A 26,599-nucleotide genomic window follows, 5' to 3' on the forward strand; every position below is an offset into this window, starting at 1 on the left:
TGCCCACAAGATAGTATGGTCCCAGTTTGTGTGTTGCATCTTATTTCAGTTCTAGGAGCTATGCTTGCCTGTTGATATATGTGGTCATCCCATTACACTTCCTTTCTTTGCTCCCTGCATCTCTCCTGCCATCCCTCCTCGCTTTCCTCCTAACAAATGTATTTTTTCGGTTTCATTCCTTTTTCTGATGGCAAAAGTGTAATGGTTGTCATTTATTGTATTCCAGACATCAGGGAGAGGATCAGGCACACCTTCACAGAAAGAGAATGAGCTTCAGAGAGAGAACTTGAAGCTTTCCTCAGAAAACCTGGAGCTCCGCCTCCAACTAGAACAGGCCAACAAGGACCTCCCCAGATTAAAAGTATGGAAGATCATTTATTTTAGTTTTTGACTAAAGTGGAAGGTAATTTGTTTCCTTTCAACTGGGGCCTTGAAGCAGGTTCAAACACCAGATTGGGATCTCTGTGAATAGGGTGCTGATACCAGAGATGTTTGTATTTCAGATCCTCCAATTACCCTGTCTTTAACTTATAGGACCAAGTTGCAGACCTCAAGGAGATGTACAATGTTCTGAGGAACGAAAAGGCTGATGTGGAAAAAAAATTGGGCCATGTCCGTGGGGTAGGTCTATCTATGCTAGTCCTGTTTAATCCCATGTTTTACCCAACAATTTGTAAATGTCTGTTAAAAGTGTACTAAGTAACAACTGGATCACAAGGTATAGAACGATTCCTGTTGATTTTAGGCGGGTCGCAGTGGTAAAACTGTGCCAGAGTTGGAGAAGACCATTGGGCTGATGAAGAAGGTGGTGGAGAAGGTTCAGAAGGAGAACGAGATGCTGAAGAAAACTCCAGCAGCCCTAAATCAGGAACAGCTCACAGCTCTAGAGCGTGAGCATAAAAAACTAAAGGTGAAATATTAACTGCTGAACGACTTTCTTTAATACTGTACATTTTGAACAACCATTGGATCACACATACACTCACCTAAAGGATTATTAGGAACACCTGTTCAATTTCTCATGAATGCAATTATCTAATCAACCAATCACATGGCAGTTGCTTCAATGCATTTAGGGGTGTGGTCCTGGTCAAGACAATCTCCTAAACTCCAAACTGAATGTCAGAATGGGAAAGAAAGGTGATTTAAGCAATTTTGAGCGTGGCATGGTTGTTGGTGCCAGACGGGCCGGTCTGAGTATTTCACAATCTGCTCAGTTACTGGGATTTTCACGCACAACCATTTCTAGGGTTTACAAAGAATGGTATGAAAAGGGGAAAACATCCAGAATGCGGCAGTCCTGTGGGCGAAATTGCCTTGATGATGCTAGAGGTCAGAGGAGAATGGGCCGACTGATTCAAGCTGATAGAAGAGCAACTTCGAGTGAAATAACCCCTTGTTACAACCGAGGTATGCAGCAAAGCATTTGTGAAGCCACAACACGCACAACCTTGAGGTGGATGGGCTACAACAGCAGAAGACCCCACCGGGTACCACTCATCTCCACTACCAATAGGAAAAAGAGGCTACAATTTGCACAAGCTCACCAAAATTGGACGGTTGAAGACTGGAAGAATGTTGCCTGGTCTGATGAGTCTCGATTTCTGTTGAGACATTCAGATGGTAGAGTCAGAATTTGGCGTAAACAGAATGAGAACATGGATCCATCATGCCTTGTTACCACTGTGCAGGCTGGTGGTGGTGGTGTAATGGTGTGAGGGATGTTTTCTTGGCACACTTTAGGCCCCTTAGTGCCAATTGGGCATCGTTTAAATGCCACGGCCTACCTAAGCATTGTTTCTGACCATGTCCATCCCTTTATGACCACCATGTACCCATCCTCTGATGGCTACTTCCAGCAGGATAACGCACCATGTCACAAAGCTCGAATCATTTCAAATTGGTTTCTTGAACATGACAATGAGTTCACTGTACTGAAATGGCCCCCACAGTCACCAGATCTCAACCCAATAGAGCATCTTTGGGATGTGGTGGAACTGGAGCTTCGTGCCCTGGATGTGCATCCCACAAATCTCCATCAACTGCAAGATGCTATCCTATCAATATGGGCCAACATTTCTAAAGAATGCTTTAAGCACCTTGTTGAATCAATGCCACGTAGAATTAAGGCAGTTCTGAAGGCGAAAGGGGGTCAAACACAGTATTAGTATGGTGTTCCTAATAATCCTTTAGGTGAGTGTATAGCTCTCTATAAAACTGCTCAAAAGCTATGCAGTTTTAAGTTTAAAAGAAAATATTCTAAAAATGTGTTTGTAATGTTCTGTTCTCGTGTTCCATCTTTTGTAGAATGCCTATGAGAAGCTCAAGGGAATTAGTGACGCAAAGATGAGCTGCAGACTAGAGACCGAAACCAAAGGAGTGGAGAAAATTGCGATGGACAACGAACGCTTACGAAAAGAGATTAAAAGGGTATGCATGTTCCTATGCTTTGCATAGTCCTAGTTACAGCGTTTGATGTCTAACTCATGCTACTATCATGAGTGCATGTTCTACGAATGTATCGGTCAAGGCTCATTTATTTTTTTTGCAGGAGACAGAGGCTGCAGAGAAGCTGAGGGTGGCCAAGACCAGTTTGGAAGTGATCAACGAGAAGCTGGAGGCTGAGCTGGAGGAAGCCAGGAAACAGCTAGTGGCAGCCCAGTCTAGGGTCATCCCTGAGGGGGTGGACCGTAAGACCTGGAAGGCCACTGTCTTAACAAGGTGAGTTGAAAGGAATAAATTCAGTCATCCTGATACTCGTCCTCAAACTTACAGCAGCGCTTTATTCACCCGTTGTTCACCCACAACCAAGTTTTGTGAGAATAGGGAAAATGACACATAAGCTCTAAGTTCTAATGAGGAAACAAGTCTGTTAAATTTCAATGATGACTGACTGAAACAGTTTTGTTTACATCTCATCGTTAAGGATGTTTGAGAGTAAGATGAAAGAGCTTGAGCGGGACGTCAGCCAGAAGAACTCCAGTCTCTCAGAGCTCAAGCTGCAGCTGGCAGAGGCCGGTGAGAAGGAGGAGCGAGCACAGCGTCTTGCCAACCAACTCCAGGAGCAGGTTAGCCTTGAATCAATCTTCTCACTGGATGTCAATGGTATTCCATCTTATCCTGAGCCAATCATACCAGATGGTTCAGATACGGGACTCTTAAAAGTATTCACCCCTTTTCCACATTGTATTGCGTTACAACATGAAATCAAAATGTGTTTTTGCCAAAATACAAAAACATCCATCATATCAAAGTGAAACATAAAATCTGCAAGATGTTCTAAATTAATTTCAAATAATTGCTTAGGTATTCATCCCTCATAAATGAGCTGTGTTCCAACCAATTGTCTTTAGAAGTCATTTAATTTGTCCATCAGTGAGCGATCAAGGTATTTCACATGATTTCAGATCCAATGTAAGACTCAACTGACCTGTCTCTGGGAGGTCCCACAGTTTTGTTCAGTTCCTATATCCAGATGAGAAGGTCACTAGTCAGGGAAGCTACCAAGAGCCCTATGGCAACTCTAAAGGAGTCAGTCTTCCACAGCAGAGCTAGGAGACAATGTAACCACTACAACAATAGCCTGGGTGCTTCACAAAATTGACCTTTATGGGAGAATGGTAAAGAGAAAGAAAATCCCATCAAAATCTCAGCTAGAGTTTGTCAGAAGGCATGTGGTACACTCTGAGACCAAATGAAAAAAGATTATATGGTCTGATGACAGTAAAAATAGGGCTTTTCGGCCTCAACGCTAAGCGCAATATTAGGCACAAGCCTACCCGGACATCATCCTGAATACACCATCCCTACCAGGAAGCATGGTGGTAGCAGCATCATGCAATGGGGAGGCTTCTCTGTGTCAGGGCATGGAAAGCATGTGAGGTTATAAGGCAAAATCCTATTGAAAATATGTGGAAACGTTGTTCACCAAAGATCCCTATCCAACTTGACAAAGCATTTTTTTTTCTATGGCCTAATTATATACATTTTGATTTCATTTTGTAACACAATAAAAAGGAATGGATGGAATTCTTTTGAGAGCTACTGGAGTATAGGAAATTGAAGAAGCAAAAGTTTAGTATTACATAATGTACTACTATATTTTAATGGTGGTGAAAACATTTACTTTTCTCAAGGTGGAGCTGTTGAAAAACCTTCCCACCAGTGCAAAGACAGAGTCAGGCCTTGTCAAGGAGTTCCAATCACTGAGGTGACTACGTCCCAAGTTCATTAATATGTACACTACTAGTGGGACCAGAAATATAACAGTGCCAAATCAAATGTTAGCAGAAAGTGAATGAAGTTGAAAACAGCATTTATTAATATTGTTACATGGACAGGTCCTATTGGGTCATTTAATTGAGTCATTCCATTGCCACATCAAGGCATCCTATTTAAATTCGGCAAGCCGTGACACTTTCCATTGCAGATTGTTCTTAAGTGTATCTCAACGTTAGAAATGGATATAATAAGCATTCCTCTAACATAATTTTGTTTATCTGTTAGGAATTATGCTAATTGATTGAACCCATTTTATTCTTGAAATTATTCAGAAATGAACCATGTTCCCTTGTGATCATGACATAACAAAAGTTGTTTTGTAGAGATCACAAGATAACTACAGTTGGAGTGGATAGTTAATGATAGTATTGACAGTATGGCTGGGGCAGTCGATCAGGGCATCTCCTTTTATTTGGTCAGAAATTGCTTTTTCTGTTAGTTGTAAATGGCTTCCAAATTAGGGTCTGATTTGAGGAGGATGACAAGTCCAGATGTATTCAGGCCCATACATTTTTCTATGATGAAAAGTTGTCCAGGTTCCAAAGTAGCGAAGCATTCCAAAACCTAGAACATTACCACCACCATGCCCGGGCATTTAAGAGGCATTTACAGTACAAGTGTTTGGGTGTTGCCAGACTGAACAGGACCCATGTCCTTTGTCTTTAGAACATTCTTCCGTACCCACACACAATGGTGGACAGAAGCACATGTCCAGCTGCAGTGTGTATAGTTTAAACTGCATTGTTTATAGGAAGCTGTACTGCAGCTGAACCTGTATTTTGCTCAAGGGTTCAATGGAAATAAATGGTAGCAATTATCTTCAGCCATTTTAACACAAGCCCCAGGATATTGATTATGTACTGTAAAATATAAAAATTACAAAAACAAAATGTTGTGTGTCTCAGAGGACACAGCAGTCAATGTGACATTAATTTGAATGTCAATATGTCAGCTTTAATTTAGGAAAAAAGTTGTATTTCAACAAAATAATACTCCAGGAATGCTATCATCTGTAACCAACAACATAACTGATTTCATTTGAGATGGTGGATCTTAATGCTTTTTCATATTGAGGTGGAATGACTATATGACAAGAACATCCCCTTTGGGTGAACCCATTTGACTTCAATCACTTTCTGACATCACCCTTTGATTTGAACAAAACCATATTTACCCGTTGTAAATATGCTCAGAATAATACTTTCTGGAGCTGAATGCCAAAACATTCAAGAGATGAAGATTGACTTATTTTTCAAAGCTCACCATAGTACTTTTTGCTATCACTGGAAAAGATAAGTTAGAGATTAACTTATCTTTGTCAAACTATTTTATACTAAAAAACATAAAAAGAAAAATATCAACTACATATTATATCATATTAGCAGCATATTGTAGCAAAGACCTTTGTTTTTTAATCAGTTTTTTTCTATGATTGAAATGACACCCACCCTGGTTGCAAAAGTATGTTTACAGCACCTAGCCACCTCATTGAAATATTATCCATCAAGGATTGTAGACAGTGGAGGGGCAGGGGTTAGAATCCGGTTGTGGTGTGAATTCCAAACGCCACGTTGGGATAATAAGGTTAACTCACTTGGCTACGCTGCCACCATCTTACTGTAAGGACGTGTCCTATTGTTCTACTTCCCAAGCCCTACAGGCTGGTCAAGGTTGTTGAAGTTTCAGTCCCCATACATTTAACTTTTAAATCATCTTGAAGTGTGCCCGCATTTTCATCTGTTTTGCAGAAAACTGATGGCTACAGCAACTCAACAGAAATCCATTTTATTGTTCAACTAAACCCAAACTACTGCTAAGGGGAAATTAAACCATTAATTTAGTCAGAATACATTTTAAAGAGTTGATTTTGAGTAAATGTTTTATTATGTACTATTCAAAGAAATAAGAAAAACAATATGTTATATAGTAAATGCATATGTTATGGCCCAAATGTAAAACAGATAATGCCTGTAGGCATTAAATAAATCTTCTTGTTTTGGCATTCTGGTGGAAACATTTACTGTCAACTCCTCCATAGGCAACTGTATGGAAACTTTAGTTTAAATAGAAATGGATGTTGTCAAATGGGTTTTTATTAAACATTACCCCTGTCTCAGATTAACCAATAACCTGCTGGAGAAGGAGAAGGCAGAGTTGGTACAGAAACTCAGTGAATACAGGGAGCAGTATGGGACAACCTCTGCTGGGCCAGGTGAGATCTACAAAAGCAATGTGGTCTTGTGTGATCTGTTTCCACTTCAAGGTGGAGGATGTGTTTTGACATTTGTAGTTTTTTTTTTTTTTTTTTTTTTATGTATAATGACACCAGGAATGTAACAGAACCTGAATAGGTGCACTCACTAACTAGCACAATATGTGCACATGAACAAATGTTGGATCATTCTGCAGGTTATAAGGAGTTACAAGCTCTGCTGAAGACAACTGATCAGGACAAACGGCAGCTGCAGGTAATGTGATAAAGTGGTCTTTACCTGAAATATTTTAGAAAATAAAGTTGGCTCAAACAATAAACATGCATGTTTGTCCTGCCCAATTTCAGGTTGAAATAAAAAAGATGAAAAGGGAGCTGGAGAACTTTGATCCAACATTCTTTGACGATATCGAGGATCTGAAGTTTAATTACAATCTGGAGGTGAAGAAGAACATTGTTCTAGAGGAGCAACTCAAGAAAGTTTGTGAGCAGTTTGGTGTAGCAGCTGCCGATATTCCTGATATGTCCATCAGCTAACACAGAATGGATAGATTTGACCTTTGAAAGCTTTACTCATAAATATATAGTATTTATTTGGTTTTCTCCTTCTGAGAATCCTTTTAGAATATTTTTTCCTGTTTCGTACAGAACAGACCATATAGCATTTGTGAAATACAACACTTGGGGATTGTTTTATATTTTTCTATTAATAAAGAAGGTGTAATGTCCATCCCATGTGTAGTGATAGTTTCTGCAAAGACAATTGGGGATATCCTTGTTGCTATATGACCCAATGACAGTTGACAAGAGCCCAAACAAATGTGGGACCAAATAAACTTTAAAACAAAAAGCATAATTACCTGGTAAAATAGCAGGGACAAAACGTACAGGACATTTGTTGAGCAGGTTCTATGGCATTTGAAGATGTGGCTCATTTATTTAAAATAAATGTTTTCTGTAACATTCGCACTTGTCTAATTTACAACTGTTACTGTGCTGAAAACATTTCCCCCAACAATATCTGGCAAACAATTATCATGCATGTATATTCACATGCATATTCTCTTTTGCTGCAGATAGGAATAGTCTGAAACCTTAATGGTAATCTGATATTCTACAACAATGATCCAAGTAGGTTTGAATGAACTGCTATATTTACAAATACTTTATTGGAATTGTTAAGGGAAGCTATGATCTATTGGCAATGTTCACCAACTGGTGTGAAATGGAGGGTTATTGTAATGCAGCCTGGATTAATCTGACAGAATAAAACAGTAGGGAAGCTTGTAAAACAGAAATGTTTCTCCACACAGCTCCTGGTAGATTTATGGAAAAAGCTTGCTGACTTAAATAGGACTTTCTGGTGAAGGGTCAAACTGAATGTCCCGCAGCCTGCTGAAGTGATGTCCATTTAACCGGGCGAAAGATGTAAACAAGTCCTTGCTGGTATTGTCATACTCTTGTACCACACTCTCCATGTAGACGACAACTGGACGAGCATTAAGGAAGGTGTCACCGTCGGGCCATTTTAGTCCCAGATGATGACGATGAAGCTACAGCCAAACAAACACGCAGAAACAGTTTTAATGTGTTGCAGAGTAAAGGCTCCTGACTGGATTAAAACAAAATACTGTAACAGATTAGACAAGTCCAATGGTCACCGCATCAATAAACAATTGCATGCAGGGAACACATTCTGAAAAGGGTGGAGAATCGGGATGCAGCCATATGCCAATAGAAGAGGGAAAAATGAAGCTTTGGTTTAGAGAACTTACCTTAACCAGGGTGCCGTCGTTACAGTGCCAGACGATCCCCTCCACGCGGCCCTCCTGGCTGTCTCGGAACCAGGATGTAAGCTGATGGTAGTCCACCAGGGGAGGGTTCCTGATGCGCACACTTCCATGGGCAACCAGGATGTGCACAGGATGTTTTTTACTTCCCATCCCTGTCAGAAATGACAACATTTGTATTCCACGGGACACTTCTAGAAGTGCATGAACAGTAGAGGACAGGATATGGAGCATGTCACATTTTACCATATGGGTTTCCATTGACATTGGTTCCAATGAGCTCCAGGGTTTGCTCCATGAGGTCAGCCAGTGGTACTGTAGTGATCTCCAGCAGGTCTTCATTCTGGGCACTGGGCCTCAAAACCAGCCCCAGTCTTGCGTCATAGTCCACGACTGACGAGTGCCAGCAATACGGCTTGTCATCTTTCTCCACTGGAACCCAACCTGAATATGCATTTACACAGTGCAATCGCTATTCAGCTCTCATAAAGGACACATTATGAAAAGAGAACTGTGGCTTCATAACTGAGCTTCATAACTACTTCGGCTTTGGGCATTTCTTGGCTCCATTCGGCGCAGTGGAGTGAAATGACCTATGAACTGTGGCCAGTCTGTCCCTGGCGTCTACTTAACAGTTTTTTCCTTCAGGTCATAAGGCTCCTCAATCAGTAACACTGATCCATGTTAACAATGATCACTCACGAACATTCCAAATGCTCTGATTCTCTTTCAGGTACTTTAATCAACATTAGAATATTTAAAATCGATGCTAGTTTACAATATTCAATACTACTACCAATATTGATGCTAATCTACAGTATTATTTTCAAACTACTGCTAAAGGGTTCGTAACATACAGTGTTATGTATATGCTCGCATTATCCTCTTGATATATTTAAAGCTGTGTGTAAATGTTCTTCTTAATTCTCACTACATAGCTGTAGTGTGCTATGCCACCATTCATAAGCTTATTTCAGTCATATGTACCTAATATTTCTATAACTATCAAATGCTGCTAGGTCACACTAATGCATATTACTGCCATACTTGCCAAATGTTCAAATACTACCCAGATTGCTGCTAGTTGACAATACTCTTTTTTTTTTTTTTTTTTACTGCTGCTAGTGTATATTGTTTCTTTTATTATTTTGTCTGGCAATATTTTTTCTTATGTACTCTTAACTTTAACTACGTAGTTTGTCGGGTGCCTTGTCATAAGAATTTCGTTGTACAGGATGGCGCTGTGTTGTTCGGTGCATTTGACAAATAAACCTTGAAACCTGGGATGTGGCCGTGTTCATCGGGAACAGGCTGTCCATTCTGGTGCTCAACTCTGAGCGCCGGGACCCATGTCTCAGGAACTGTCTTGAAATCTTCCTCCACATTCCACGCGAAACCTTTTCCACTTCTGTACGAACACTGATGTCTCTTGAATCTCTTGCATGCCTGCTTGGTGGGTTTCCGGTCTAGTCGAGCCCAGAGGTACGGTTGCTCTGGAAGGACAAAAAAGTAAACACTTTCCAAAATTAACTCGGGCATATTTGACTAACTTCACCCTAATCCTAAAACAACATGCTGGCCCAATCGTGTGGGCTACTATGTCAATTGATGCATTGATTCAAAACTCACCTTTATACATGGATACATAACAGCAGGTACCATCCAATTTTTCTGTAGCAAGTGCACTGTTAATATTCGATTCCAGTACTATGGGGTTCACATTTTCAGTGGCTACAACCTGAAATTGCTGTCGTAAAAGAGAGAAAAAGAATCTGCCATTACATGACACATCAGCTAAATGGCAACACAAATTAAATTAGAAAGGTATATATTGAATGACGTCCTTGCGCCAAATCACTTTACATTTGTTTGTTTACTTCAAGACACATGCATTTGTATGCACACCAGCTAAATAGTTACTGTACACATGGCAGTAGCTGATACTTTCTAAATAGTTCATCGCCAGACTGCACTAACCAACCTGCTGTTGACATGTTAGCTTGCTAGCAACAACTAGCAAGCTAGTCGCAGAAAATGATAGTGTTATAGCAATATATTTAAAGTGTATCTACAAGACCCTTTGTACATGCATGATCCAGATCATTCGAATGAATGGAGATATAGTTAGCCATGTTATCTGCGTGTATTATCTACGAACAACTGTAGTGTAGCTGGCTGCAAACGGCAGTTGAACATTTTACAGTACCTGTGACTCGCGTTTTCTGGACTGTTCCTCTTTTACCTCAGTCAAAAACACACAGGGTATCTTCTGCTGTACAGAACCGAGTCGTCGCATTTTAAGATTTTAAGTCTATTAACAATGGAAATAAGTTATCCTCAGCTTCCAAATGGGTCACTCCCATTACATCTGCCTAGCCATCTGATTATGACGGACATGCGCAGTGTTGTGCAAAGGGCACAATCTCTTAAGGGTGCAATACCTCTAGTTCATCCCCAGTAGATGGCAATGAACGCAACATATAGGGCCAGTTTCGCGGACACAGATTAACCCTAGTCTCGAACAAAAAAATACTTTATCTGTTTCTGTGAAACCGGCCCATAGTTTCTAGACTCTAGGCCTTTAAGTACAGAACTTAAAGGGGCCCTATGTTAAATGTTGACTATTACTAGCATAAATACAAGCATAAATGACAAGCAGACATCTGCCGTCAATGTTTTAAGTTAATGTTTCAAATATTTTCTCGCAGGTCCATCCATCAGTTCGTTAGACTTGAAGACTCTTCATACTCGTTTCATTCATTCACAGCACTACCTCCGATTCTAGACAATGTCATTTTTTAAAGATACTAATAACATGGTCAATCTTTTAATTCTCTTCCTCTATTTTATGACAGTTCAGATATATCGAAAACAATACTGTGATGAAATTGTTTTATTTGGCCTGTAGTCCACTGCCATAACCTGGCATTTAAATAACACACCTAAATATTCCAAAGACATTTAAAGGAAATAGAATCATGCATTAATGCATTACAATCTATCTTGGCACAGTCTATTAGAATGAGGAACCATCTGAAATCCAAAAGTAAAATTCTCCTACATTTGGGTTCAGATGAAACTAGTGTGGGATGACTGGAGCTCTTATGCACATTCAATTGTTAAAATGTTGATATTTTTGCTTCTTTTGAGAACTCCCTTCAATATATCATGCATGCACACGCACACACTCGCCTGTATCAGTTTGAAAAATACAGCAACAGTTTTGTTACCATGGATATTTCCGTCTCAACTATTTCTTTTCTTTATCAAAATGTGGGAAGCTCAGTGCAAAACCATAGTGTAATGGTACTCTGTGTAAGTATATGATAACAGGAAGGCTCCCCATTTGAACCCAACCTTTAAACAACTCTTGTTTTTTCTTACTTCACTCTTAAAAAAAAATGAAATTATTAATGAACATTTTTTAATAATTTCATTTTGCTAATGCATTTAGCACTGTCAGTTCCACTCAACATAGCCGATTGTTGTTAGTTCATTCGTTTTTGTCCCTGGATTAATGATGACGATGTCACTGGTGGACTTGATGTCTTCATTCTCCTCTAAGTCAGTCTGTTCTGGGTCCTGCAGGTCTGTCTCACTGTCATTGTGTCTCCACATCTCAGTCTCTATGTCGTCCTTCAGGTTCTGCTGTCCTGCACGACAGAATTGCATTGGAAAAACACCCCTGGTCCTTTGAAGCAAAAAAAGATGAGAGCAATAGAGATAAGAGCAATAGATAACACTGAAAAGATGACAATTGTAATGTATTTACAATAGTTATAAGCATGCATATGCATACAATATAGGCATATAATAGCAATTCCTAACAGCAATAAAGCCCCTTGGGTTTACCTATACACTTTGTGGTATATAGTCAATATACTGCGGAGAAGACCTGCATTGTGTCATGCCTACGAACAAGCCTGTAGCTGTGCTATATTTGTCAAGTATGTCATGTTACCACACCTCCTCAGTCACACATTATTGTTCAAGTATACTATGCTATAATATTTAAAGCAATTTGAACAAGAGAATACCCACGTTTTGTAGTACCAGACCGCAGCTGACGAAGGCAGCAACAGTAGAATAAGAGAAATAATGAGGAGCGTCGTGAGTATTGCTGAAAGGATGTAAGTGTGTCAGATACAGAACCATGAAACCTTATCTTGACTGTAAATGACAATGACAAATAGCAGTTTACAGAGCCTCTCAAAGGTATTCACCCTCCTTGGACTTTTTCACATTTTATAGTGGGACTACATGAAATCATAATGGAATTAATTAGTTTTTTGCCATTGATCAAGTCAAAATGTAAAATTAAATCTTCAAATTGTTCTAAATTAATTACGAACATAAAACAGAGAGTAACTGTTTGCATAAGTATACACTCCCTTTGCTATGATTCCTAACAATAACTATATCATGATGATAAAGGAACATTTGAAAGAAATCCAGAATAGGTTCCTCAAAAGCTGATTACCAATCAGGGGTTGGAAATAAGAACAGTTCCAATGCATTGAATATCCCCCAGAGCACAGTAAATTTCACTATTATGAAATGTGGTGAATGTAGCACAACTGTGAATATAAAAGAGTGAGTCTGTCTTCAGAACAAGCCGTCCTCAAAAATGGAGTACACGGACGAGAAGGGCACTAGTCAGGCAGGCCAACAAGATGCCATTGGCAACTCTAAAGGAGTTACAGTCTTCCACGCTGAGAGAGACGGTGCATACTGCAATAATAGCCCGGTTGCTTAAAATCTTGGCTATCGTGGAAGAGTGGCAAAAATTAAATAATCTAATCTCAGCTAGAGTTTGACAGAAGGCACATGGGAGACATTTGGACCAAGTGGAAGAAGATTCTCTAGTCTGATAAAGCTTTTTTTAAGTGCTATGTTTGGCGCAAGCCAAACACCACACATCATTCTAAGAACACCAGCCCTGCAGTGAAGTGCGGTGGCGGTAGCATAATGCCTAATGGGATGTCCCTCATCAGCAGGACTTAGGGGTGGATGAATGGAGTAAAATACAGTGAAGTCCTCCAAGAATCCTGACCTAGAGCGCACAGGACCTCAGACTTGGGTGAATATAATTTCTTCACCACAACAACAAACGAAAGCATACAGCCAAGACACGAGACATGTCTGTGAGTGTCCTTGAATAGCCCAGTCAAAATCCACAGCTCAATCCAACATCTGGAAATAATAGAAAATTGCCGAAGAGTGTGAAAAATTGCCACCGAATGTTTCTTTACAAAATATTGACAAATGGGTGGTAATTGTCATGCAATCAATTGTCTTTTGATTTGTATTTGTAATTAATTTAGAACTTTCTTCTGATTTTTCACTTTGACATTGTGGACTATTTTGTTGTTGATCAATATCAAAAGTTATTTGATCTAGATCAGTTGCTAAACCACTTAAAAACAAATTAAATCCATTTTGATTTCATGTTATGACACACAATAAAACGTGGAAAAGTCCAAGGGTGGGTGAAAACCTTTAGGAGTCACTGTAAAGATTACCACCTACATCCTATAGAAAAATGTGCCGTGTTGACAGACTGGGGATACTCAGAGCTCTCACTGATGTTGGCAGATGTGTTCTGGGGAGGAAAGGAAATAAGAGAGGAAGAGGTGGCAGACAAAAACAAAAGCTGAGGTAGAGAGAAGGAAGAGGCAGGGGTCAGGAGCGAGCGAGAGGATGTAAGAATAGTGTGAGAGGTGGGAGAATGTTGGGAGGAGAGAGGTGACAGGGATGGCAAGGGAGGAGGAGGGGTGGAGATTAAGCCAATTGTTGACTGATCCATGAGGCTGGGAAATCTTGGGACTTGTGTTGATGATTTTGATGTAATATCAGGCGCTGGAGCTATGGAAAATCTTGGTGTTGTCTTCAACCTCTTTTTCACAATGTTGGTAGTAGCTGGTGCTGATGACAAGACAGTTCTTGTAGTAGTTGTCTGGTCCTCCAAACGTATCTCTAAATCTACAGAGTAAGACAACAATTGCATTATATAAAGTAAAATATTGATTGTCTTTTTTTAAACGTATTATCAATACACAGCTTATTTTAATTCACCATGCATTATAATTGTGTAGATAAGAGATACTGCATTCACCTGCTGAAGTGAAACAGAACACATGAAAGAGTTGGTCTGGAGGTGCTTTCCATGGCAATACACCAGTTTTATTCTTGCCACAGTTTGGGTTCTGCACAATGCGGGGAATAACTGCAATCTGTTCATCTATCCAGCCAAATCTGTTTGAAAGACCACACATGACATCACTGTTGTTCTATTTATAAACGTATTAGTTAAATCTATTGTACTTTCAATGAAGGTAAACTAAATAAAGCAAAACAGAGAAGGGACATCAATCTAGACACAACACCCCATAATGACTAATCGAAAACATGTTTTTTTAAATGTGTGTTGATTGGTTGGCGATTGAGCTTGATTTTTTTAGTCCAGGGCTAGGCCTAACAACAGTGGACTCAATGTTTGTAACAACCAAAACTATTTCTAAAGTTGACTAACTATCAAACTAAGCAACCAGGCAAAAGGGCCTTACTCACTGAGGTGACCAAGAACCTGGTGGCCTTTATGCTAGCAGCTAGACAGAAGCCACTCCTGAGTAAAAGGCATATGATATGTCACCTTAAAGACCCTGAGAATTTGAGGAAAACAATTTTGTTGTTTGATGAAATCAAAATAGAACTATTAGGACTGAATGCCAAGTGCTAAATCTGGCATAAATAAGGTAGCGCTGAACACCTGCCAAATACCATCCTATCCCTATGGTAAAGAATGGTGACGAGAGCATCATGCTATGGGGATGCTTCTCAACAGCAGAGCCTGGGAGGCTGGTCAGGATTGAGAGAAGGATGAATGGAGCTAAATAAACCTGATCCAGAGCAAACAGGACCAAGACTGGGATGAAGATTAATCTGTATGTACTGAATAAAGGGTCTGACAGCATTAGCACACTAGGTATTTACAATAAACTTAGAAATGTTTGCTTTGTCATTATGGTGATTTTTAGTGGGTTCCTTTGTCATTTTGGAGTATGTTGGCTTTGTCATTAAGGAGCATTGTATGTAGATTGATGCTAATCTAAATATAAATGAATTCAATAACAACAAATGTGGAGAGAGGGAAGGAGTCTGAATACTTTTTGAAAGCACTGCACATGTTACTCATCTCCATATCTGGGGTGCCACTTGTGGCAAAATAATTTAACTGAGTGTACCATTAACAAGCATATTTACTTCATAATACTGTGCTTGCATACATAAACTAGAGTTGTGCTCAAAAGCTTAAATACCATTGGAGAATTTATAATATATGTATCATTTGTTAAGAAAACATGAGTGAGCAGGCAAAACACATGTCTTTTATTTCTTATAGGATTCACATTCAACTGTAGCGCATGATAGAATGGCAGAATCATAAAACAAAACATGGCAACAAAGAAAATAATTAACTTACCCCTGTTCAAAAGTATGCACACCCTTAGTTCTTAATACTGTGTATTGCCCCCTTTAGCCTCAATGACAGCGTGCAGTCTTTTGTAATAGTTATCTGTGAGGCCCCAAATTCTTATAGGTGGTATAGCTGCCCATTCATCTTTTTTTTATGCAACCACTGGAGGGTCAACTTGGCCTTGTACTTAGGCTCATTGTGATGCTGGATAGTCCAACAGCGTCCCATGCGCAGCTTTCGTGCAGAAGAATGCACATTTTCTGCCAGTATTTTCTGATAACATGCTGCATTCATCTTGCCATTCATTTTCACAAGATTCCCTGTGCATTTAGAACTCACACACTCCCAAAACATCAGTGAGCCACCACCATGTTTCACAGTGGGGATGGTATTCAATTCACTATAGGCCTTGTTGACCCCTCTCCAAACATGGCGCTTATGGTTGTGACCATAAAGCTACATTTTGGTCTCTTCACTCCAAATTACAGTGTGCCAGAAGCTGTGAGGCGTGTCAAGGTGTGGTCAGTGATATTGTAACCAGCCTTTTTTGTGGCATTGGCGCAGTAAAGCCTTCTTTCTGAAAACACCATGCAGCTCAAATTTGTTCTATTATCGTCTTATTGTGCTCCTTGACTCAACCACACCGTCTTTTTCCAGAGCACCCTGTATTTCTCTTGAGGTTACCTGTGGGTTTTTCTTTGTACCCCAATTCTTATGGCAGTTTTGGCTGAAATCTTTCTTGGTCCACCTGACCTTGGCTTGGTATCAGGAGATCCCTGAATTTTCCACTTCTTAATAAGTGATTGAACAGTACTTACTGGCATTTGCAGATATGTTTTTACATACTTTTCCATCTTTACAAAGTGCCATTACCTTGGTCTTTTTACAGTAATTTTCTGTTCCCCATGGCTCAGTATCTAGCCTGCTCAGTGCATCCACGTGAGAGCTAACAAGCTCATTGACTATTTATTCACAGACTAATTGCAATTTAAAAAGCCACAGGTATGGAAAATTCATCTTTAATTGCCATTTTCACCTGTGTGTGTCACCTTGTGTTTCTGTTACAAGGCAAAACATTCAAGGGTATGTAAACTTTTGATCAGGGCCATTTGGGGCCAAAATATCACAATTTCTGCCAGGGTATGCAAACTCTTGAGCACAACTGTATTTACAAAATATACACCCAACGGGGGCATTTCTGCCACCCCAACCCCACAGCATGGTTTCCAGTGTATCCAACTGACATATATACTAGGTGTACCCGCATGTCTCCAGTCCATGTTGGTAAGCGGTTTCGACTTGTTGCCTGGTCGCTATGGTGACATTCAGGAACAGGCACATGGCTCTCGCCTGAGAGGCGTTGAGGGCATATCGATTCCCATATGACACCATGGACACCCTGGAAACTCTATCCTTGGGGAAAACTGCAAAATGTCATATTCATCCGGATTAATTTTTGGGAAAATGAGTAGACTAGAAACAATAATTAGCAAATACTGCTTGGTCATTTTTACGGTCGGGATTGTGGTTGCTGGTTTTCTGGTATTCATGCTGACCATGGTGGTTTGCTGGACTAACTAATGGTTATCTGGCAATCTATCTACCTATGATGTCTGTGCTGCATGACTGTATTTGGTTGTAAATTCTATTAACTTAAAACAGCAGTCATGAGTGTAATTAGCTGTTATTTGATTTTATACCTTTGAAGATATATCTGTATTTCTTTGCATTGTAGAGAATATGTTGGTCAGCTGGGTCCTTGTGAAATCTCTCAACATTTTTAGAATGACTTCTGAATTCTGATTCAGTTTTAAAATGCAAATCCAATAATACCCTGTGTTCACCTGTACATTGTTTCTATGTACTAAATCTATGTACTTGTCCTACCACGCAAAGAAGAAACAATATATATACAAGATCCAGCACCGTTGTCACCTTCTTTGGGCCCAAGCTCATTTAAGATGAACTGAGGTGAAGTGGAAAATGGTCCTGTGGTCTGACAAATCAACATTTTAAACAATTTTTGGGAATCATGGACGCTGCTTCTCCTGAACTAAATAGGAGGGCCCATCTGGCTTCTTATCAGTGCACAGTTCAATAGCCAGTATTGATAATGGTATGGGGGTGCATTAGTGGACATGGCACGTCTTACAACAGCATGGCTCCGTAGTAAAAGAGCCTGGGTGCAGTCCAGACCTGTCACCCATTGAAAACATTTGGTGCATTATGAAATTACAGCAACTGGTCTCATCAGTTCCCAAATGCTTACAGGGTATTGTTAAAAGAGGTGATGCAACACAATGATAAACATACCCCTGTCACAACATTTTTGAAACATGTTGCTGGCATAAAATTTAAAATGGGCATGAAATATTCCAAAAACAATAACATTTCTCAGTTTTCTGATATGTTGTATTCGATTTTTCTAATAAAACATATAGGGATAAATGATTTGCATGTCATTGCATTCTGATTTTTATTTTAATTTTACAGTGTCCCAACTTTTTTTGTAATGGGGATATACTTTGAAGTACAATAAATTACTAAATAACAACCATGGTGAATCACATTATTATATGACATATGGGCACACAGTAATGCATACAGTATATCAAATAATGAATTATAATTATATCTGATTCCTTTAAGTTTAACTAAAATGTTTCTAAATACAAAACAAAATTTTTTGCAGCTTTAATACACTTAAAATAATAATTAGCATATTGAAAAAGAGTTTCCTTACCTTTGATGTAACTGTATTCAAAAGCCAGTGCATAGACAGCCATGGTGAGCACAATATAAGAAAATAACCACACTCTTTCCATGGTTTGTCTTGCCAAATATAATGAAGGGGGTACAAAAAATTGCCAGTCCCAAAGTGTATCCTTTTGTCTTTACAGTACACTATACTTTTAAGCACAGCGCTGACTTATCTAGTTGAAAGTAGTCCTCTATAAAAGGATAGGTTAACAGTTGGGATTCTGACAGAGTGGACACTGGGAAAAAAGGAAGAGGAAGAGGGGGCAAATCTGCTTGATGCCCTCCTGTCAGGGGCCACTCTGGGTCATGGACCTCTTCTGGAGTCTTCTTTTATACACATGCAGTGTCTGTTTTTATAATTACAAAATTATATAAAATAACATGTTTCTGAGGAATTCCCCATGATGAAACTATATTCTGGGTTCATCAGAGAGCATTTGATACATCATTAATTAGTATTGATACACAACAGCATATTTGACCATATTTGGGCGGCAGTTGATTTAGACCATAGAATATCCCAGACAGGAGAACAATAGTCAAGGTCTCGTTCCACGAATGGACAGGACTTGTTTTTGCCTCGCCAGCACTTAGTTGAAGCAGAGTTATGGTGGACATGACAGGCTAATCTTTGAGTGGAGGAAAACCTGGCTTGTCTTTTCAACATAGCATTGTTTCTCAAGAGGTTTTCCCTCTGTTGTTCTGTGAACTACAGTTTGGAATATATTTCCTCCTCCTTAATATATATTCTATTTAGATCAACATGGAATTACTGTAGGCTACCTGTCCCAAGGCACTCCCATAAAAGAAAGCAGTATTTGAAGTCTTAATCCATTGATCTTTGACACAGTGTGTCAAATCAGAGGACCTCCTCTCACAACCACTGCCGATTTTAGTCGGTGTACCTCAGTGTTCGATTCTCAGGCCCAAAATATTCACTGTATACGTCAGTGCTGTTGCACTGACTGCAGGTGACTTTCTTAATTCAACTTTACATAGACAACACTGTTTTGTCTCTCAATTAATCAATCAAATGTATTTTATAAAGCCCTTTTTACATCAGCAGTTATCACAAAGATCTTTGCAAATTTCAGCCTGAAACCCCAAAGAGCAAACAACTCTAGTGGTTAGGAAAAGCTCCTTAAAATAATCTGTAAACATAATCCAGCCTAACCAGCATGACCATATGGACAAGGAAAGAGACAATTGGCCGAGAAAAATGGTCAGCGGTGTAGTAGCCGAAATCGTCAGGTATCATCAGCTACTTGATCTGCTACACAACCAGGAGGACTGTGGACAGGGACAGCTATGAGTCTTTTGGGCCTGGTAGACCTGAAGTGTGGTCCAGGGGCTCATATTCTCCTACATTTAAATGGAACAGAAAATTAAAAGAGTGCATTCCTTAGAATTTACAAAGGATTTACAGAGGAGAACTGACCCTACTTCCCCGGCACAATGAAACAGCAGTGTTAAACCTTGGGACTGAGACAAGGGGGTCCAGTGACCCTGTGGCCCTATCCAAGGGAAACCCCGGACAGGGACCAACACCCATTATCTGACCCCTTGTTGAACTGACCAACCTTCAAAAAAGCTCCAGTAACAAACAACACAGTCATTTTTAATCTCTTGCTTATTTCAATGTACAACCCTGTTTCCAGATAAGTTGGGACTCTGTATAAAATGCAAATAAAAACAGAATGGAACGATGTTGGAAATAATTTATATCTATATTTACCTATGTTTTTAATGCAGTGCCCAAAGATCACAGCCATTCAATATTGGCTTTTGGCCTTGTCCTTTGCATACAGAAATTCTCTCTGGATTCTCTGAATCTTTTAAACATATTATATGCAATTTCACAATGAGAAACGTAATTCTTGATTTGTTGCACTATTTTCCGATGCAGTCTTTCACAGAGTGATGAATCCCTCCCCATACCCACTTCTGACAGACTCATCCTCTCTGGAATGATCTTTAAATAACCAATCATGTTCCTGACCTGTTTCCAATCGACCTAATTAGTTGTGTGATGTTCCACCAGGTTCAGTTTTTTTGAATTACACAACTTTTCCAGTCTTTTGTTGCTTTTGTCCCAACTTATTTGAAACATGTTGCTGGCATCAGATTCAAAGTGGACATATATATTTATCAAGAAACAATAAAATGTCTCAATTTCAACATTTAATATGTTGCCTTTGTACAAGTTTCTATTGAATATAGGGTTTAAATGATTTGTGCATCATTACATTCTGTTTTTATTTACATTTTACGCAGTGTCCCAACTTTTTAGGAAACAAGGTTGTACAATGAAATAAGCAAGAGATTACATGGGTTGTACATGGTGTTGCTGGTTCTATTTATTTGTAACTATTGTTGTCTTTCAGCTGTTATGCCTTTGGCCAGGTCATCATTGTACATTTTAATGTGTTCTTAATCGGCTTATCTGGTTAAATAAAGGTGAAATAAAATGTAAAAAAAAACACTAAATCAAATTGTCCTTACTGCTGTTCATGAGATTCTGAGCAGTATAATTTCAATCAAGTGAAATAAAATTTTGTCTGCGAAAGATGTACAGTGGATATAAAAAGTCTACAGAACCCTGTAAAAATGCCAGGTTTTTGTGATTTAAAAGAACGAGACAAAGACGACAAATATCAGAAGCTTTTCCACTTTTAATGTGACCTATAATGTGAACAATTCAACTGAAAAACAAACTGAAATCTTGGAGGGGGAAAAATATAAAATAAAAACCTTACAACAACCTGGTTGCATAAGGGTACACAACCTCTTATAACTGGGGATGTGGCTATGTTCATTCAAACTCATGTTAAACAGAAGTAATTACACACCTGCCATCATTTAAAGTGACTGATTAATCACAAATAAAGTTCAGCTGTTCTAGTAGGATCTTCCTGACATTTTCTTAGTTGCATCTCAGAGCAAAACCATGGTCCGCAGAGAGCTTCCAAAGCATCAGAGGGATCTCATTGTTGAAAGATATCAGTCAGGAGAAGGGTACCAAATAATTTCCAAAGCATTAGATATACCACTGAACACAGTGAAGACACTTATCTTCAAGTGGAGAAAATATGGCACAACAGAGACATTACCAAGAACTGGACGTCCCTCCATAATTGATGAAAAGACGAGAAGAAAAGTGGTCAGGGAGGCTTCCAAGATGTCTACAGCAACACTAAAGGAACTGCAGGAATGTCTGGCAAGTACTGGCTGTGTGCTACATCTCATATTCTTCATATGAATGGGCTATGGGATAGGGTGGCAAGATGGAAGCCTTTTCTTACAAAGAAAAACATCCAAGCCTGGCTGAAGTTTGCAAAAACAAACATCAAGTCTCCCAAAAGCACATGGGAAAATGTGTTATGGTCTGTTGAAACCAAGGTTGAACTTTTTGGCCATAATTCCAAAAGGTATGTTTGGCGCAAAAACAACACTGCACATCACCCAAAGAACACCATACCCACAGTGAAGCATGGTGGTGGCAGCATAATGATTTGGGGCTGCTTTTCTTCAGCTGGAACCGGGGCCTCAGTCAGGGTGGAGGGAATTATGAACAGTTCCAAATACCAGGCAATTTTGGCACAAAACCTTCAGGCGTTCGTTAGAAAGCTGAAGATGAAGTTCACCTTTAAGCATGACAATGACCCAAAGCACACATCCAAATTCAAATTCTGCCCGTCGCAGGAGGTAGAGTTTCTAGATAACTGGCACAGAAATAGGGCCAGGCCTGATCTGCTGAGGAGTGACAGACTCCATCCTAGCAACCTTATTAAGATATAGCCTTCGTTGGTCACAAATAAAAATGACTGTATCACCTCGCATCTCCAAATTAGATTCCTAAATATTAGTTCCCTTCCTCCAAATGCAGTTGCAGTAAATGAATTAATTTCTGATCATAAACTAGATGTTAATGGCTGGTGGGAAAAGTGGCTAAAGCCTGATGATTTCACTGCCCTAAATGAGGCCTCTGCTCCTGGCTATACTAGTGATCATATCCCCCGTGCATCCCAAAAAGGAGGGGTGTTGCTAATATTTATCATAGCAAATATAAATTTACTCTCAAACACATCACTGGTCTCACTTTTTTTATAGTTTTACTCATGAAATTTAACCAGGCTGATAAATCGTTTTACATAGCTAATATTTACAGGCCCCCCAGGCCATACACAATGTTCTTCAATGAGTTTCCAGAATTCTTGTCTAACCTTGAAGTCATGGCAGATAGTATTACATTTTTTGGCGATTTCAATATTCATATAGAAAAGTCCAATGATCCTCTTCAAAAAGCCTTTGAAGCCATAATTGACTCAATGGGTTTTATCCAACATGTCTCAGGTCCAACACATTGCCACAATCACACCTTAGATTTAGTCCTGTTACGAGAAATAGATATTGTAGATCTAATAATTTCCCCCAAAAATCCTAGATATCGGATCACTGTCTTATTACATTTACCATTAAAACAAGAAATCCACTTGCTCCGCAAACAATGAGTTTCAAAAGCTGTACTATAAATTATCGGACTACAAATAGATTTCTGATATTCAGTAAAGAAACCACTAAAAACAAAAGAAATACGCAAAAAAAACGCTCCCTGGTACACAGACAATACTAGAGCACTCAAGCAAGCCTCCAGAAAATTGGAGCGAAGATGGCGCTCCACCAAGTTGGAAGTATTCAGACTAGCCTGGATAGACAGTACACTGCAATACCGAAAAGCACTCACATCTGCTGGAACAGCTTATTTCTCCAACCTGATTGAGGTGAACAAAAACAATCCAACTCGTCTCTTCGACACAGTTGCAAAGTTAACAAAAAAGAAACGCTCAACAAGTGAAGTGAGTCTTCACTTTAACTGTAATGAATACATGAACTACTTTGCTGAAAAGATCATCACCATTAGAAAACTAATAACTGACTCCTCCTTAAATAGTTATAGTCCCCAAAATCTCAGTTGTCCTGAGAATGTCCTGAACCTCCCTGACCAGGTGTCAATGGGGACAATTGAATTTTTTTATCCTGTATCGCTCGACACATTCACTAAATTTGTAATGAGTTCTAAACCCACAAATTGTCAGCTAGACCAGATTCCAACAAAATTACTTAAGGAGCTATTTCCTGTTCTTGGTCAGCCAATGTTGAACATAATAAATTGGTCCCTTTCCTCCAGATGTGTACCAAACTCAAAAGAAATTGCGGAAATTAAGGCAAAAAAATTTGAATCTTGATCCTGACGTATTAAACAATTATAGGCCAATATCAAACCTCCTGATCCTCTCAAAAATCTTAGATTTTTTTTTCCCACAAAAACGTAATGCCTTCCTGAAGACGAATAACATTTATGAAATGCTCCAGTCTCGTTAAGGTAACAAATGACCTTCTAATGGCCTCAGACAAAGGTTAAGCATCTGTCCTGTTGCTTCTTGATCTTAGTGCTGCTTTTGACACTATTGATCACTCCCTTCTCTTAGAGAGACTGGAAACCCATATTGGGCTACGTGGAAATAATCTAGCCTGGTATAAATCTTATTTATCTGAAAGATATCAATTTGTGTGTGTGGATGGCATATCCTCTGACAAATCAAAGGTATGTTTTGGTGTTCCTCAGGGCTGGGTTCTGGGCCCATTATTGTTCTCACTACATATGCTCCCTCTGGGTGATGTAATCCGGAATCACAATGTCAATTTTCACTGTTATGCTGATGACACACAGTAATACACTCACCTAAAGGAAAATTAGGAACACCATACTAATACTGTGTTTGACCCCCTTTCGCCTTCAGAACTGCCTTAATTCTACGTGGCATTGATTCAACAAGGTTCTGAAAGCATTCTTTAGAAATGTTGGCCCATATTGATAGGATAGCATCTTGCAGTTGATGGAGATTTGTGGTATTTACATCCAGGGCACGAAGTTCCCGTTCCACCACATCCCAAAGATGCTCTATTGGGTTGAGATCTGGTGACTGTGGGGGCCATTTCAGTACAGTGAACTCATTGTCATGTTCAAGAAACCAATTTGAAATGAAATGAATGAAACATTATCCTGCTGGAAGTAGCCATCAGAGGATGGGTACATGGTGGTCATAAAGGGATGGACATGGTCAGAAACAATGCTCAGGTAGGCCGTGGCATTTAAACGATGCCCAATTGGCACTAAGGGACCTAAAGTGTGCCAAGAAAACACCCCCCACACCATTACACCACCACCACCAGCCTGCACAGTGGTAACAAGGCATGATGGATCCATGTTCTCATTCTGTTTACGCCAAATTCTGACTCTACCATCTGAATATCTCAACAGAAATCGAGACTCATCAGACCAGGCAACATTCTTCCAGTCTTCTACTGTCCGATTTTGGTGAGCTCGTGCAAATTGTAGCCTCTTTACCTATTTTTAGTGGAGATGAGTGGTACCCGGTGGGGTCTTCTGCTGTTGTAGCCCATCCGCCTCAAGGTTGTGCGTGTTGTGGCTTCACAAATGCTTTGCTGCATACCTCGGTTGTAATGAGTAGTTATTTCAGTCACAGTTGCTCTTCTATCAACTTGAATCAGTCGGCCCATTCTCCTCTGACCTCTGGCATCAACAAGGCATTTTCGCCCCTTTCACACCATTCTTTGTAAACCCTAGAAATGGTTGTGCGTGAAAATCCCAGTAACTGAGCAGATTGTGAAATACTCAGACCGGCCCGTCTGGCACCAACAACCATGCCACGCTCAAAATTGCTCGAATCACCTTTCTTTCCCATTCTGTCATTCAGTTTGGAGTTCAGGAGATTGTCTTAACCAGGACCACACCCCTAAATTCATTGAAGCAACTGCCATGTGACTGGTTGATTAGATAATTGCATTAATGAGAAATTGAACAGGTGTTCCTAATAATCCTTTAGGTGAGTGTATATTTCAATGAAGCATGGAGAAGCCCCAAAATTAGCTACTTTGGAAGCATGCGTTTCAGGTATTAGGAAGTGGATGACAGAGAACTTCATGCTTTTAAACTCACGAAAAACAGAAATGCTTGTTTTAGGACCCAAGAAACAAAGTGCTTTGTTGGCAGATCTCACTGTGAACCTCAACAGCTGCATGGTCATATCCCAAACAACTGTAAGAAACCTCAGTGTTACCCTTGACCCTGACCTCTCCTTTGATGAACATATAAAATATGTCTCAAAAGTTGCTTATTTTCATCTTCGAAACATTGCAAAAATCTGAAACTTTCTATCAAAAACGGATGCAGAAAATAATTTATCCATGTTACTTCTAGATTAGATTACTGCAATGCTCTTCTTTCCAGTTACCCTGACAAATCAATAAATACACTTCAATTAGCTGCACACGGCTGCTAGAATCCCAACTAGAATAAAATAATTTGAACACATTACTCCAGTACCAGTCTCTTCACACTGGCTGCCTGTTAGGGTTAGGGCTGATTTTAAGGTTTTATTGTTAACCTATAAATCAATACATGGACTTGCTCCTACTTACCTCGCTGAAATGATCCAGCCACACATACCTACATGTATCCTTAGATTGCAAAATGAAGGCCTTTTAATTGTACCTAGAATTTCTAAACAAACAGCCGGAGGCAGGGTCTTCTCTCATAGAGGTCCACTATTGTGGAATGATTTGTCAATTAAGGTTAGAAATGCAAACTCAGTGCAAACTTTCAAGTGTCTACTAAAGACTCATCTCCACAGCATGGTCTATGATTACGTGTAGTCTGGCCCAGTGGCGTGAATGTGACCAGAAAGGTTTGTTACTGTCCTCCCTTGCTGTCTTGCCAGGTGGGCTCTCACCGCCACTGGGATGCCCTCCCTCCAATGCCATTTGGGGGTGGGCTGAGTCACTGTCTTGTTGCTGTCTCTTTGTTGCGCACTTCTGCAATTGGGCTGTACTCTGCTGGCACCCATTCAGGGTGGTTGCGGTTGGTGGGTGTCACTTTGGTTCATGCTTGGCAAAGTGGGTGGATTGATTCCTGCCTGTTGGGCCCTGTCCGGGGCCTTCCCCTGATAGGGCCACAGTGTCACCGGACTCCCTTGTCTCAGTCCCAAGGTCTTATGC

At 39.8% G+C, this 26,599-nt stretch overlaps 3 protein-coding genes across 6 annotated transcripts in view; 1 reads left to right on the plus strand and 2 right to left on the minus strand.

Moving 5' to 3' along the window:
• cep290 (centrosomal protein 290) overlaps positions 1-7,223 on the plus strand; it is a 49,388-nt gene extending 42,165 nt beyond the window's left edge. For all 3 annotated transcript variants that reach the window (XM_034288380.1, XM_034288379.1, XM_034288381.1), the window contains 10 exons: positions 227-361; positions 535-621; positions 746-910; positions 2,308-2,430; positions 2,552-2,721; positions 2,927-3,068; positions 4,137-4,210; positions 6,399-6,493; positions 6,691-6,749; positions 6,842-7,223. In XM_034288380.1, the coding sequence (XP_034144271.1) occupies positions 227-361; positions 535-621; positions 746-910; positions 2,308-2,430; positions 2,552-2,721; positions 2,927-3,068; positions 4,137-4,210; positions 6,399-6,493; positions 6,691-6,749; positions 6,842-7,030 (1,239 nt within the window). In that variant the 3' untranslated portion in view covers positions 7,031-7,223. The remainder of the gene's footprint in view (positions 1-226; positions 362-534; positions 622-745; positions 911-2,307; positions 2,431-2,551; positions 2,722-2,926; positions 3,069-4,136; positions 4,211-6,398; positions 6,494-6,690; positions 6,750-6,841) is intronic.
• Positions 6,572-10,701, minus strand: c19h12orf29 (chromosome 19 C12orf29 homolog). The gene is made up of 6 exons (XM_010883609.4): positions 10,490-10,701; positions 9,913-10,030; positions 9,564-9,776; positions 8,530-8,727; positions 8,269-8,438; positions 6,572-8,046 (listed from the first exon to the last, which is right to left on the minus strand). Exons 1-6 carry the CDS (start codon positions 10,577-10,579, stop codon positions 7,840-7,842), a joined length of 996 nt encoding a protein of 331 aa, XP_010881911.2. The 5' UTR covers positions 10,580-10,701; the 3' UTR covers positions 6,572-7,839.
• A 427-nt stretch (positions 10,702-11,128) lies between these two features.
• lyve1b (lymphatic vessel endothelial hyaluronic receptor 1b) lies at positions 11,129-18,605 on the minus strand. Of its 2 annotated transcripts, none has more exons than XM_034288451.1 (6): positions 18,504-18,605; positions 17,022-17,184; positions 14,399-14,538; positions 13,813-14,265; positions 12,325-12,346; positions 11,129-11,974 (listed from the first exon to the last, which is right to left on the minus strand). In XM_034288451.1, the coding sequence occupies exons 1-6, from the start codon at positions 18,583-18,585 to the stop codon at positions 11,743-11,745; spliced, it is 1,092 nt and encodes a 363-aa protein (XP_034144342.1). In that variant the 5' UTR covers positions 18,586-18,605; the 3' UTR covers positions 11,129-11,742. The 2 variants fall into 2 exon arrangements, with proteins under 2 accessions (XP_034144342.1, XP_019912334.2); XM_020056775.3 differs by having other exon boundaries at positions 12,325-12,403.
• Positions 18,606-26,599: the final 7,994 nt, after the last annotated feature.

This window comes from Esox lucius, chromosome 19, assembly GCF_011004845.1.
Source record: "Esox lucius isolate fEsoLuc1 chromosome 19, fEsoLuc1.pri, whole genome shotgun sequence".
In the NCBI taxonomy this organism is placed as follows: Eukaryota; Metazoa; Chordata; class Actinopteri; order Esociformes; family Esocidae; genus Esox; species Esox lucius.

Coding starts and splice junctions, on each gene's coding strand:
- c19h12orf29 (XM_010883609.4), bottom strand. CDS start 10,579: ATGCGACGACTCGGTTCTGTACAGCAGAAGATACCCTGTGTGTTTTTG. Junction 9,777..9,912: donor TTATGTATCCATGTATAAAG/GTGAGTTTTGAA, acceptor TTGTCCTTCCAG/AGCAACCGTACCTCTGGGCT. Junction 8,728..9,563: donor TGAACACGGCCACATCCCAG/GTTTCAAGGTTT, acceptor ATGCATATTCAG/GTTGGGTTCCAGTGGAGAAA.
- lyve1b (XM_020056775.3), bottom strand. CDS start 18,585: ATGGAAAGAGTGTGGTTATTTTCTTATATTGTGCTCACCATGGCTGTC. Junction 14,539..17,021: donor CATGGACTGGAGACATGCGG/GTACACCTAGTA, acceptor TCTTTCAAACAG/ATTTGGCTGGATAGATGAAC. Junction 14,266..14,398: donor GTTCTGTTTCACTTCAGCAG/GTGAATGCAGTA, acceptor CTTACTCTGTAG/ATTTAGAGATACGTTTGGAG.